The 13,866-nt window shown below is 30.6% G+C and overlaps 4 protein-coding genes across 4 annotated transcripts; 2 read left to right on the forward strand and 2 right to left on the reverse strand.

The window, feature by feature from the left end:
• The first annotated feature begins 2,156 nt into the window (after positions 1-2,156).
• On the forward strand, positions 2,157-3,503 carry Chro.80152 (OSJNBa0038F22.20). The annotated part of the gene is made up of 1 exon (XM_662720.1): positions 2,157-3,503. The coding sequence occupies one exon, from the start codon at positions 2,157-2,159 to the stop codon at positions 3,501-3,503; it is 1,347 nt and encodes a 448-aa protein (XP_667812.1).
• A 66-nt stretch (positions 3,504-3,569) lies between these two features.
• Positions 3,570-4,067, reverse strand: Chro.80151 (centrin). The annotated part of the gene is made up of 1 exon (XM_662721.1): positions 3,570-4,067. The coding sequence occupies one exon, from the start codon at positions 4,065-4,067 to the stop codon at positions 3,570-3,572; it is 498 nt and encodes a 165-aa protein (XP_667813.1).
• An 819-nt stretch (positions 4,068-4,886) lies between these two features.
• On the forward strand, positions 4,887-10,907 carry Chro.80150 (clathrin, heavy polypeptide (Hc)). The annotated part of the gene is made up of 1 exon (XM_662722.1): positions 4,887-10,907. One exon carries the CDS (start codon positions 4,887-4,889, stop codon positions 10,905-10,907), a length of 6,021 nt encoding a protein of 2,006 aa, XP_667814.1.
• A 326-nt stretch (positions 10,908-11,233) lies between these two features.
• Positions 11,234-13,387, reverse strand: Chro.80149 (hypothetical protein). Its single annotated transcript, XM_662723.1, has 1 exon — positions 11,234-13,387. The coding sequence occupies one exon, from the start codon at positions 13,385-13,387 to the stop codon at positions 11,234-11,236; it is 2,154 nt and encodes a 717-aa protein (XP_667815.1).
• Between the last annotated feature and the right edge of the window lie 479 nt (positions 13,388-13,866).

Consider the following 13,866-nt stretch of genomic DNA (forward strand, 5'->3'; position numbering starts at 1 on the left):
CAAACTCTCGCCTTGAGGGTGGGTACCAAACCTCCCCTCGAGGTCTGCTTTTTTTCGTAATGTTATTTTTTTAGTAGAAACTTCACTCAGACTTTCTCCTAATAGCTTTCTCTTCTTCTCAGCAGTAACTTTATCAAATTTATGAGGGAGATCTTCTTCATATAATTTGCATCTAACCAATGTTGGTTTCCATTCATTTTCAAATTGTTCCATGTTGTACTTTATTTTATTTTCTATATCAATTATCTGATCTTGTATTCCTTTCATTTTTATTCGATATCTTTCTAGTAAAAGCTTTGGATCTGTATAACTTTCTTGTAACTTTTTAATTACTTGATCTAAATTATTGATTAAAGAGTTAAATTGTGTATCAAGTTTATCATGTTGTAAATTCCTTAAAAAGTCTTCTTTCTTTTTATTAGCCAATTCAAGTTCTTTAAAAATCTTTGAAGATTCGTTTTCCAATTTTCTGAGTTCATTTCTTGTTTCAGTAAGAACTTTAATAACTTTCTTTTTTTTTTCATCTAAATTTAATAAACTAACTTTATCATTTGAAATATCATTCAATGATTGAAAAAAATGGATCAAGTAGATTCCCATTTTATTTAACAAGTATTGTATATATTTAATTTCGTTTTGTTTGGATTTCGATATTTCATTACTTAATTGTGATAATCTTGTTTCATGATCTCTGAGTCTTAATTTACAATCTTTTGAGTCCTTGAATATATTTAAAAATTGGTAATATACATTCAACAAATCATTTTCATTAAATTTATATTCAGATAATATAGTAGTATCAATCATTGTATTTTCATTTTGAGAATTTTTGTATTTTAAATTTTCTCCATTGGAAATGATTCTCAAAGTATCGATAAATATTTCTTGAGGACTTTGAGAACCAAACTGACTAACTCTTTGTTGAGCTAGAAATGCAACCATATTATCTAATTGAATGTTTAACCCTTTCCTTAAGGCTATTATATCCCTTTCTAAGCATTTCTTACCATTTAATTTCCAACTTGATCTAATTTCTGGTTGCAAATTTGACTTATTGGCTCTATTAGATTCTACAATTGTGATAACTCTTTCAATTTCTGATATATAATGATTCTCATGCTCTTTTTCATTATTTATTGCTATTAATAATCTACATGATGTATTTCCATTACGAATATATGATGACAAGTAATGACCTCTGGCTAATATATGAGTATCATATCCTAATGAAATTGCAATTCCACAAGCCACACTACTTTTACCACTCCCATTTAATCCTGTAATGATGTTAACCCCATTATTAAAACAATACTTTGTTGGTCCTTTTATATTCATCCAATTCTCTAGTTCTATTGAAATTAATGTGCCATTTTCAATTTTTCCAGATTCTCGATTACTTTTATTAACTTCTTGTTTTTCTTTTTCATCATTTTCATATTCGCTTTCACAAATATTTTTCTTTAATCTTCCTTTTTTACTTATTACAGTCATTAAATTTATGAATTTTAATCAATATTATCATTAACTCAAAATTTGTCAATCAACTCATTCATTCAGTTACAATAATATATTTTTTAGAATTTACATATATAAAAGAAAGATAGAATTGAGGACAAATAACTCCAAAAAGTTTCTCAATTACCTTCTTTAAGCAAAATGATTAATGCAATTATTTTTAATTACGTGTGATTTATGTGGATAAATGTATTAATAAAAAAAAAAAATGTGCATGAATACCGGTACAGTGTTCATGAATTTATTTAGGCGCCAAATTTAAAATGACGTAATTAATTTAAACGAATGAATTAAATGAAGTGCAAAAAAAAAAAAAAAAATAAGTTCACATTTACTAATAAATAACAAAGGAAAAGATATATAAGTTAACATAGAATATTTGAAACAGGCTATGAATTATTATTTATGGATTTCATTTTAATTTGTTTTATAATATTCTACAATTCCATCGCTTTATTTATTAATCTAAGGTTAATTTATATTTTCGAGGATGCTGAAGATTCAAAAGGTAAGTAAACTTGATAAAGGTTTTTCAGCTATTTCCCACTTTGACTCACCAAATTTTTTTAGGATTTTTTACACAAGCTTTAGTAACAAGAATAGTTGTAATTCTAGGATTACAGTTAATATGGGTAAACTTTATGTTAGTTCCAGTGAATATTATTAATGAATATCCAATTATTGGGTCTCAAGAATTCAGAACTATTAATATGAGAGCTTTGTTTATGGTAGTGATGTATTTTAATATTCTATTCACTTCTTTGGTTATTCCTTTTTCAATACTTTATTATGAAACACAGTTTGATACAAAAATTGGACTAAATAGATCTTACACTCCATATCTAGCTTCATTCTTATCTACGTTATTTTGTTGGATCTTTATTGGTGGTAATTATGCAATTTTCAAAGAAATTCACCTAGGTAGCATTTCAAAAGAGACATGCATAAGATTAACATTACTTGGTTATATCAGTGAAGCTAATTGCGCAAGTGATCCTTTAATTTTTAATGGAACATTCTCCGTAGCAACAGCTGGATTATTATTATTTATTGGGTATATTTTTAATGTATTATTTATTGGAGTTGCTAGTGTTTTGATTCCAATTAACTACTTAATTTCAATTATTAGAAGACCAAAACTAATTGATATTCATTTATATCAAAAAAAGAAGAAAGAAATCTATGTAGTCTCTAAAGCACTATCTAATAAAGGAGAGAATCTGAAAAGAAAGTTTGATCAAAGCTCTAAAGGACTTGAATCAGAATTCTACACAAGCAAATATTTAAAGTCTTGGCAGGAAACAAGAGTTCTTAAACAAAAAATATATAAATATAAAAGTGAGGTATTTGCATTAAGCTCATATTTTGAAAATTTAGAGGAGAGATTCAGGACTAAAGGACAAAATATCACTTTTATTATTATTAAATTAGTACAAATGTTCTTTACATTATTATTAACTATATCTATATATGCAACATTAATCATTCATATTGTTGTCAAGAATCCTCCAAATTATAGTGGTAATCAATTGATTAATATGATTTTTATAATATTCTCAATGATTTTACCTATATATATTGGATCATGTATATGCTATACTTGGAATCTATTGGCTAAAAAAATATGCTATTGTTTACCAATACATGTTTTAGTTAAATCACAAACTCCAATGAATTCTATGATTTTTATTATTGGTATAGTCTTAATTCCAATATCTAATATTATATATATTACAAATTTATCAAATTCTTGGCTTTTTAAATCCGATCTTTATTATATATTCCTCTTAGCATCAAATACAAAGCTTAATTACAAACTAATACCTAATCAAGTTCTTATATATAGCCTTTTTGGGATTTCTATATGCTCAATAATAATACACCTATTTTCATTTCTATGGGATACAAGTATTTCAATACAAGAAGAAATTCCTAAGATGCTCAACAAATATTTAAATGACCAAGAATCTGGTAATTCAAAAAAATAAATTATGAAATAAATTCAGAGTTGAAGAAAAATTTCAATGCTAATATTACTATTTTCAAGTTTTAATTTATACAAAAGTCTTTTTAGTCATGATACTATAGAAATCTTCAAAGCTAATTTCACCATCTCCATTACTATCTGCTCTCTCAATCATCTCTCTTAGTTCATCGTCAGTCATTGTCTCTCCTAACTCGTGTGCTACTCTTTTCAAATTCTTCAATGTAATACTCCCCGTTTTATCATCATCAAACATTGCAAATATCTTCTGAATCCCTTCTCTACTATCCTTATCACCAAGCTTTGATGCTATTGCATCCAAAAATTCTTCAAAATCTATGGCTGAAGAACCTTCTCTATCCAAGTCTGCGATCAATTGATACATTGTTGGATTCTGACTTTCAAATCCTAAACTTTGCATAGCTGCCTTCATTTCTTTTGGATCAATAGTTCCAGAACCATCAGTATCAAATAAATTGAAGGTTTTTCTTATTTCTTCAATTTCATCATCAGTCAAACCTGGCCACTCATTTCCTCTCTTTCTAGTTGGTGATGTTCTTCTCTTCATTGTTCAAAATTACTCTTAAAATGATATTGAAAATTATCTTTCCCTCTTTTATTTAAATTAATACCCTTTCTTTCAATATATGCTATAATCCGTCGTTTTCTAACACACTTTAAAACTCAAATAGGCCGTAAATTTTCCCCTAAATTTACCAAATTTAATATATATTATTATCTATCTTCCGCCTATTTAGTCTCAATTTATTTAATTCTTCCTTTCCTTGTATTCCAATTTTAATTACAACCTATTTCCCCACATTATATCTCCTTTACATGCTCTCACAAAATAATAATTTCAACTTTAGGCGCCACGAAGCGCCATGTGTGGCGCCAAAGTGTTACCCCTCAAAAAAAAAAATCTTATATAAAGGAGCAATAACGGTAATAGGGTAAGGAGAAAAGAAATAATTAAATTAAGGGGGAAAGGTAATTTTTAGGTTTCCAAAAAAAAAAAAAGAACAACAGGAAAATTTGCAAGTTTTAAAGTGTTTGAAGCCTGTGAAGTTTACTTAAACCTGTTGTAAATATTTATGTATATATATGTATATTTAGTATATATATAAATATATATGCAATATTTATGTAATCGAGACCCTGAACAGTACGAGCTTTAAGATATTTTAAACAAAAATTCTCTGAAACTTATTTCTTAATTTTCCCTTTATATTACAATATATATACATTTTTTACTATTAATCTAAACTGAGTATATGTAAAAGAATAATTACTAATACTTGGCTAAACAATACAAGTTCTTATTTAATTATTAATTAAAGAAATAAAAAGAGAAGGTAGAAATAATAGATTTTCATTGTAGAGGAAGATGCAGAACAAGGGAGGAATCCCTATTACCACCAATGTATTGGCAAATTTGGAGGAACTTGGAATCAATTCATCATGTTTTCGATTTGGTAGCCTGACATTGGAAGGAGATAAATATGTCGGTGTAAAGGAAACAAGTGTTGATGGTGGTTCACAGATTGTCGTGATTGATACTCAATCTAAAGGAATAAATAGAAAGCCAATGAAAGCAGAAAGCGCTTTAATACATCCCATTGAAAATATTCTAGTAGTCAGAGGAAGATATGAAGATAATGGTTGTACGGTCCAAATCTTTAATCTAGACTCTAAAGAGAAGCTTGGAGCATTCTTATTTCCTGAATCTGTAGTATTTTGGAGATGGTTGACTCCAAGAATTCTAGCAATTGTTGGTGATAAGGGTATATATCACTGGACAATAGAATCGGGAAATTCTAATTCAATTCCTGTTCGAATTTTTGAGAGAGCTGGAAAATTAGCAGAACAATCAACTCAAATTGTTGGATATCAGACAGACTCTGGCCAAAGATGGTGTATGCTTATGGGACTTTGCCCAGTAACAAATGAGTCAACTGGGTCAATTTCCGTTAAAGGTCAGCTTCAGTTATTTTCAGTAGAAAAACGACAACAACAGCTTATTGAAGGGTTTTCTGGTAACTTTGGAGAGCTTATTGTTGATGATTTTGTACATTCTCCAGCATCAATTGTCTGCTTTGTCGAGAAGAAACAAGAACATTCAAATGCTAGACTTCATGTAATGGATATTTCAGGCCAAAGAGCAGGATCTGGTGAATTCGGGTCATCATTATCTCCTCCAACACCATTCAAAGCTGTTATTGAACTTCCAACTGTAGATGAAGGCTCAGCTGGAGGTGCCCATAGCTTTGACTTTCCAATATATACTTATGTTTCAAGTTACTTTGGAGTTATATTCATTATTACAAGAGGTGGAATTCTGTATATCGTGGAGCCAACGTCGAATACTTTGCTTTATTGCAATAAGGTTTGTCAGGATTCTGTGTTTTTAGGTTCTCCAAGCCGTTTTCACGGGATTTGTATGGCAAATAAAAAAGGACTGGTTCTCCATATTACTTTAAATAGCTCATCAGTTCTTACATATATCCAATCAAATCCTGAATTATCTCTAAATTCAAATCTTCTTAGATGGACTCAGAGATACGGTTATCAGGGAACAGATGAATTCTCAATTAGGATGTTCAATGAATCAATTAAGAGACAAGACTATCAAAATGCTTGTAGAGTTGTTTCCCTTAATAAGAATGGGAGCTTAAGAACTCCTGCAACTCTTAATCACTTCAAAATGGTTGATTCTTCGAATAAGTTATTATTCCAGTACTTTACAACTGTATTCAAGTTTCACACTTTGAACCAATTTGAAAGTACTGAGTTTTGCAGACTATTACTTTCTCCAAATTCTACAAGTTTAATTTCAGAATTTACCTCCATTACACAACCTTTAGTTTTCTTACAAGTCCTAATAAATGAAGAAAAGTTAGCTTTCTCTGAAGAACTTGGAGATACACTACTTCAGAATGGCGAAAAGAAACTTGCTCTTAAGATTTTTAAAAAATGTACTCCTCAAAATCCAACGAAAATTTTACAAACACTTATTGAAATTGGTAATTTCTCACATGTTTCAGAATTTATTCGTGAACAGAAAGCTTCAAACTGGCCTACTATTACTACTGATATCAGGTCATTACTCAACAGTCTTTTAATTGCTAACAATATTGATGCTACTGTTGAGTTTGTTAAAACGGTTCTACTCCCTCCTGCGCCTTCATCCCAATCAGATCTGGCCAATTCTATCTCTGCTGAATCTCTTGATCTTAATATAGATAAAACTTCAGTTGTTGAGATTTTTGTATCCCATTCTAGATATAAGGAAATCACTTCTATCCTTCTAGACCATCTCAAAGCTAATAATCCGGAAGATTCTGTCCTCCAAACAAAACTACTTGAAGTTAATCTCCTTCATGCTCCACAAGTTGCTGAAGCCCTTTTCCAAATGGACCTTTTCACTCATTATGATAAACATGCAATTGCCGCCCTCTGCGAAAAGGCGGGCCTTTATGAGCGGGCTCTTGAGAATTTCTCTGACATGCGTGACATAAGGAGAATATTAGGAGTAGCTTGTGGGAGTTTAAATACCGATTGGTTGGCAAATTACTTATCTAAATTAAGTCCAAGGACAAGATTTGATTGTTTGAAGGAGCTACTATTGGTTTGCAAGAATAGTAGTGGGGCAGGTGGATTAGTTTCCATGGGAGGTGGACTAGCCTCTAATGGAGCATTACCGGGTAATGGACAAGCAGGGTTAATAGGAAACAGTTCATCAAATTCGATAGCATTAAGTAATAATAACACCGTTTTACAGAGTGTCATTCAGGTATGCATTAAGAATGTGGACAATATTGGAATAGAGAATATTATTACTTTATTTGAGCAACAGGGAATTTGGGAAGGCATTTACTATGTTGTGGGGTCCAATCTGACTCAATATTTATCTGGGAATAGCTTATCTTCATCTAGTTCTGCTGAATCTTTGAATTTGTCTAGTGAAAGCTTAATTGGAGATTCTGGTACTCAAAATAGAGGAGGGGCTGGAGTGGTTCTGGCAGGATCAGGAAGATTACCATCTTCTAATACAGGATCAGTTAATGGTGGAACAGGATCATTTTCTACCTTTATTGTATTTAAGTATATTGAAGCTTCAGTCCATCTTGGCCAGATTCAAGAGGCTGAGAGGATTTGCAGGGATTTCCCACAATCTTATGAACCAGAACAAGTCATTGAGTACTTTAAGAGCATTAAGATGAGTGATTTAAGACCATTAATTTGGGTTTGTGATCTTCATCACCGTGTAGAAGAATTGATTAGTTACTTGTACCATATGTCACTTTATAAGTACATACAGGTTTATACTTTGAAGATTAATCCAAGTCAAACTCCTTTGGTTATCGGTACCTTAATAGATCTTGATGGATCTGAGGATTTAGTTAAATCTCTTTTACAAGAGATCAAGACTTTAGGTTCTTCATTCTCTTTTGGAGAGCTAATTCAACAAGCAGAAAACAGAAATCGTCTCAAGTTATTATTATCTTGGCTTGAAGAAAGAGTTCAAGAAGGGTACCAAGATCCAGCTTTACATAATGCTTTGGCAAAGATTTATATTGATATGAATAAGGATTCCGAGAATTTCCTCAAGACTAATCCTCATTATGACGCAAAAACTATTGGAGATTACTGTGAAGATAGAGATCCTTATCTTGCATATATTGCTTATAGAAAGGCTTGGGGACAATGCGATGATGAAATTATACAAGTTACCTACAAAAATGATTTATATCGTCTATTAGCTAGGTACCTTGTTGAACGTCAAGATCTTGATCTTTGGAATAAAGTTTTGGGAAATTCTTCGAATTCTATTGAACCTGTTGTTAATGAGCAGTGTAGACAAGCTATTATTGATCAGGTTACTTCTTCAATATTACCCGAGTTCTATAATAAATCTGAGGAAATTAGCTGCGTAATTAGGGCATTTATTAATGCAGAGGTACCGAATTCATTATTAGAAGTTTTGGAGAAGATTATCTTCCATGTTAATAACACTGAATTTTCTCAGAATAAGAACCTTCAAAATCTTCTTTTATTAACTTCTATTAAGATAGATGTTCGAAGATTGGATGATTACGTACTCAGATTAGATAATTATGATGCTAAGGAGGTGGCCAAAGTTGCAATAGATCATGGACTTTATTCACATGCTTTTCAGATCTATAAGAAGTTCTCTTTTAATAATGAGGCTGTTGAGACCTTATTAATGATTTCAAAGCTTGAATTGTTAAAGAATGAGGGTATCGATATTGATGGAAGGGGAGCTGAGTTTATGAAAAACTTGGATTCTATGATTAGTATTGAAAAGTTGGCCAATATGGATCTATCTAAGGTTCAGGATTTTGCATCATATTGCAATGATAACTCTGTTTGGGATGTTCTTGGTCAACAATATCTCAAGATTTCTCGAACAAAGGACGCTGTTGATTGCTTTATTAAATCTGAAAACACCAGAGATTATAGACTTATTATTGAACATTGTCTTTCAGTTAAAGCTTATCGAGAACTATTAGGGTATTTACAAATGGTTCGAAGATTGAAAGATTCTAGAACATCCAAAGACCCAATTGTTGATACAGAATTAGCTTACTGTATGTCTAAGTTGGAGCTTTTGCAAGATCTCCAAAACTTCTTACAAGGTATTAACACAGTACAACTTCAAAAAATTGGAGATAGACTTATGGATGAACAAGATTATAGATACTCAATCATTTTCTATCAGGCAATACCAAATTACTCAAGACTTACTAGTTGCTATATTCAACTTGGAGAGTATAATAACGCTTTGGAAACTGCTAAGAAGGCAAACTCTCCTAAAACTTGGAAGGAACTTTTGCAGATTTGTATGCAGATTGGTGAATCTGAGTTAGCACATCAAGCTGGACTTAACATAATAGTGTATCCAGATTACTGTGAGGATGTGGTATCTGAATATGAGAAGAAGGGTCTTACAGCTGAGCTTCTAACTCTATTGGAAGGAGCTATTCAAAACACAGATCGTGCTAATGGTAGCCTTTTCACAGAACTTGGAATACTTTATGCAAAGTATACTCCTGAAAAGCTTATGGATTATTGTTCTTCTTACTCAGGAAGAATTAACATCCCAAAGCTTACTAGGATCTGTGAGCAGAGACAGCTTTGGAATGAGGTGGTATACCTTTACCTCCAATATCAAGAGTTTGATCAAGCAGTTTTAACAGTAATAAGTCATCCAAAAGAGGCATGGAAGAATGATCAATTCCTTAGTATACTACAAAACGTTACAAATGTGGATATTCTCTATAAATCAATGACTTTCTATCTACAAGAACATCCAGAATTGCTAAATAGTTTATTAATGTTAACTTTAAAGCCTAAAAAAAGTTCAGAAATGATACCAAAGTCAAACTCTAGTGATATATCAGACTATTCTCCCACTAAATCAACAGGTGGAGCTCATAGTCAATCAGGGACAGGAAGAACTGGAAGCAATTTTGATCTTGCTAATATTACTACTAGATTTATTCAACAGTATTTTAGTCAAGGACTTTCCTCAACAAGCCCTAATACAGTGGGTCCAATTACAGGGATTTCTCCAAGACCTTCAGTTGGGAAAGAGAGTGGATCACAGAGTGGATCTAGTTACGATATTTCAATAATTCAAGAATTCTTAGAATCCATTAGTGATGAGAACATTCAAGTTGTGAATGAGGCTTTGATTAATTTATACATAGAGAAGGTGGAAGTTGAAAAGCTAATGAAATTAATTTTAACTTGTGACAACTATGACCAGGCAAAACTTTCAGCCAGATTAGAAAAACATCCAATGAATGATTTAAGAAAACTTGCAGTGAAGATCTTAGATAAGAACTCAAATTATCAACAAGCTCTTTCAATTTGTCAGAAAGAGATGCTAATAGATGAAGCAATCTTAGTGGTTTACAAGAGTGGCAATGTTGCTCTTATTGAAGAGCTTTTGGAATTCCTCCTTAGTAATAACAAGAAGGAGAACTTTGTAGCTTGTTTATATACATGCTATGAGTTTTTAAGACCAGATACTGTAATGGAAATGGCTTGGAAACATAATTGTCTGGATGCTACAATGCCATTCTTCATACAAAGTCTTAGAGATATGACCAATAGAATTGATGTCCTTGAAAAGAAGCTTGAAACTCTTCAAATTACTGACATTGCAACTACGGCTTCTGGCGGTCATCCAAGTGTTTCGAACTCGCAAAACATTTCAAGTTGCGTTGACATGGGGCCCAATTCTTCGATTTCTCCTGGTCTGATTTCATCTCATCATGTGAACAATAACAGCAGTAATAATAACTCAAATTCTAACTCTTCCAATACAATAAATAATAATTATCATCTAATGTCAAACAATAAATTAATCTTTCACTAGAAAACCAGCTAAATAAATACCGGTATTGAATTGTTGTCCACATGAAAATGCATGCAATTTGGCGCTTTCGCGAATGTGGTGGTTAATAATTTGTAGGTAGTATAATGGACAGAAGGGTTCATGTTGAGCTCTACAGGAGAATTTTTAGGAGTATGAATTTTATATTAAAGAACAACGAATAATAATTTGTGTATTAATTAAGGTTTTTATACTGCGTCTTGCTTTTAGATTGTAGATTTGACTAGCAGTAAATAGATAGTTATAAGATGGAGATGGGAAGGGGAATCGTATTTTGAATTACGCTAGGATATAATGAGAGTAGATGTCTAGTATTTACTAAACTTGAGTAGACCAGATGTTCCCTGAAATTGGTTATTTTTTGCGATTAAAGGAATTGGGAGCGGAAGAGATGTTGACGATGATCTCATCTTGTTTTTCTTCTCATAGTTATTTTGAATTAGTTTTTTTGATATGGCTGCGCATGAATCAATGGCTCTATCGCAAGGACAGATATTATTAACATTTCCTGAGATTGGAGAAAAGAAATCATCCTGGCTCAAAGGAGAAGAAATAGAAGTTTTGAAACGAATATATCCCTGTGGGAGATCTTTATCTGAGTCATTATTAGAATCAGATATATCAATTTTATTAGATACTGGATGATTTTCTTCAATAGCAACTTTTTCAGAATTTAATTCATTTTTAGGTCTTGGAGGAGGAACAGAATTGTTTCTATTTCTCCTAAATCTTTGTGTAATTTTGACTTGAAATGGTGGAAATGGTAAATTTGAATAATTATTTAAGTTAATAGTTTGCGTATAGAATGGATTTAAACTTGGAATTGAGTTTAAATTTGATTCTGGAAGGTTAATTTTAGAGTATTGATGTTGAATAAATCCTTGTTTTAAGTTTTGAGGGTTTAAACCTGAATCTAACATGGAGTTAGTCATTAGGGGATGATGATTTACCAAGTTTTCCATATTTTGTTGGTTTGTATAATTAGCTCTATATTCAGCAAGGTTTATGGGTCTTCTAATTGAGTTATAAACTGAATAGTTATTGTTTTGAAAGCCTTGTAAAGGTCTATTCATACTATTATAATTATCATTCGTAGATACACTTAAAAACGGATTAGTGTAATTAGTATTATAGATATGAGAATAGTTCTTTATATCAAGGTTGTTGTAATTTTGATGTTTATTATTCAAATTGGAGTATGAGTAGTAATAATAGTTATTTCCATTAGTAGCTATACTTGGTTGTTGATTAATTTGAGTTTGGAATGTTTGAATATCAGATCTGTAATAATTAGAAGTTGGATGAATAAAATTGTCATTATCAGAATTCTGAAGATTATATCTAGGACCATTTTTGTATTTGTTGATTTTTTTGTCAATGTTATTGTCTCTAGAGAAAGTCTTACCCATTAATATGTGAACACTTCTTGGAGGAATAGATTCAACATTTTCTTGCTCATTTTCCTTTTCAGATTCTTGTTGAATTTCTTCAGATTTCTGTGAAGAGTCAAAGGAGCTATTAGTTGTAGTATTGTTTACCTCCTTTAGTTCTTGAGCGAGAGAAGTAGATTGGAAAGTATTATTGATGGTATTAAAGCCGCTGATAGATGTCCCAATAATGCTTGAAGAATTATTGGTTGAAGAGCTAGTGGAATGGAAGACTGATAACTTCCCATTAGAATGATCAACAATTGGTTCTTGAATTACTTCATCATGAATATTACTTTTCAATAAGTCAGTTTGCATTGAATAAATTTCTTTCTGAAGCTTTTCAACTTCATATTTTAAATTATCATATGCTTTCTTTTCCACATGTTTTTCACTTAAAGATTCTAAAATCATGTCTTGTAACCATTTGGTATTTTCTGTTGAAGTAGAAATACTTGTAGACTTTGGTCTATTGCCAGTTAAATCTTTTTTATTACTAGATTTTATTATATTTACTGTATTAAAAGTTCCAATTTTAGAGGCCTTAAGCTCATAAGTTTCATCATCAGAATGATTTGAATCTGTATTATGTTCTCTGGCATTATTTTGTTGTTGATTCTTTCTTTCTCTATTCAGAATTTCATTATACATATTCCAATTCTTCTTTTTTGCATTTTCCAATTTTTCTTCAACTTCAACAAGACTTGAATCAAGACTATCAATAATTTCATTTTTCTTATTTACATCTTTGACTAACAATTGATTTGTTTTACGCAGTTTTGAAATTTCCATTAATAATTGTCGATTTTCTTCATATAATGATTCTAATTCTCTTTCTTTTTCATTGTTTAAATGCTTTTCAAGTTTTTCTGATAATCCATTATTTCTCAAAAGTGTGTTTCTTGGATATTCCATTTTATTTAATTCAGTTATATTTTCGTCACCATATACAACATTTTTCATGTAACTATTATGTTTTCCAACTGTTTCATGTAATTTTTGATGAGCAGGCTTCTTGATTTTCCCATCTAGCATTTTAATTTAATTACTAATTTTGTTTTGTTAATTACCTTATTAATTATTTATTAGAAAAAAAAAATACTTAAAATTTTTAACTATTCTCTATTTACTCTATAATACTATTTTTATTTTTTTTGCATTGCCTTTACAGCTAAGTTCCCCTTCCACATTGAAAAAAAAAATACACGTATGCAATGCCAACAAACACCGGTATAGGACACTAGAAACATTTCCCCACATATTTGCTACCAATAAATATTGTGAATAAAATTTTTTTTTTAATTAGAAAAATTATTTTAAAAAATTCAGGTAGATCTTTCTTTAATAATAAATAATTTTCCTTTATATAAATATATTTTACTAGAAACAAATCTATTTATAATAGTAGAACATTGAAAGAAAATAATATAAAATTTTAATATTTAAGTTCAATAGTACTTTCTATTTATTATCATATTTTATTAATCACAAAATGAAAGAACAATTATCCATAA

This window comes from Cryptosporidium hominis (genome assembly GCF_000006425.1).
Source record: "Cryptosporidium hominis TU502 chromosome 8 CHRO018059, whole genome shotgun sequence".
Taxonomy (NCBI): domain Eukaryota; phylum Apicomplexa; class Conoidasida; order Eucoccidiorida; family Cryptosporidiidae; genus Cryptosporidium; species Cryptosporidium hominis.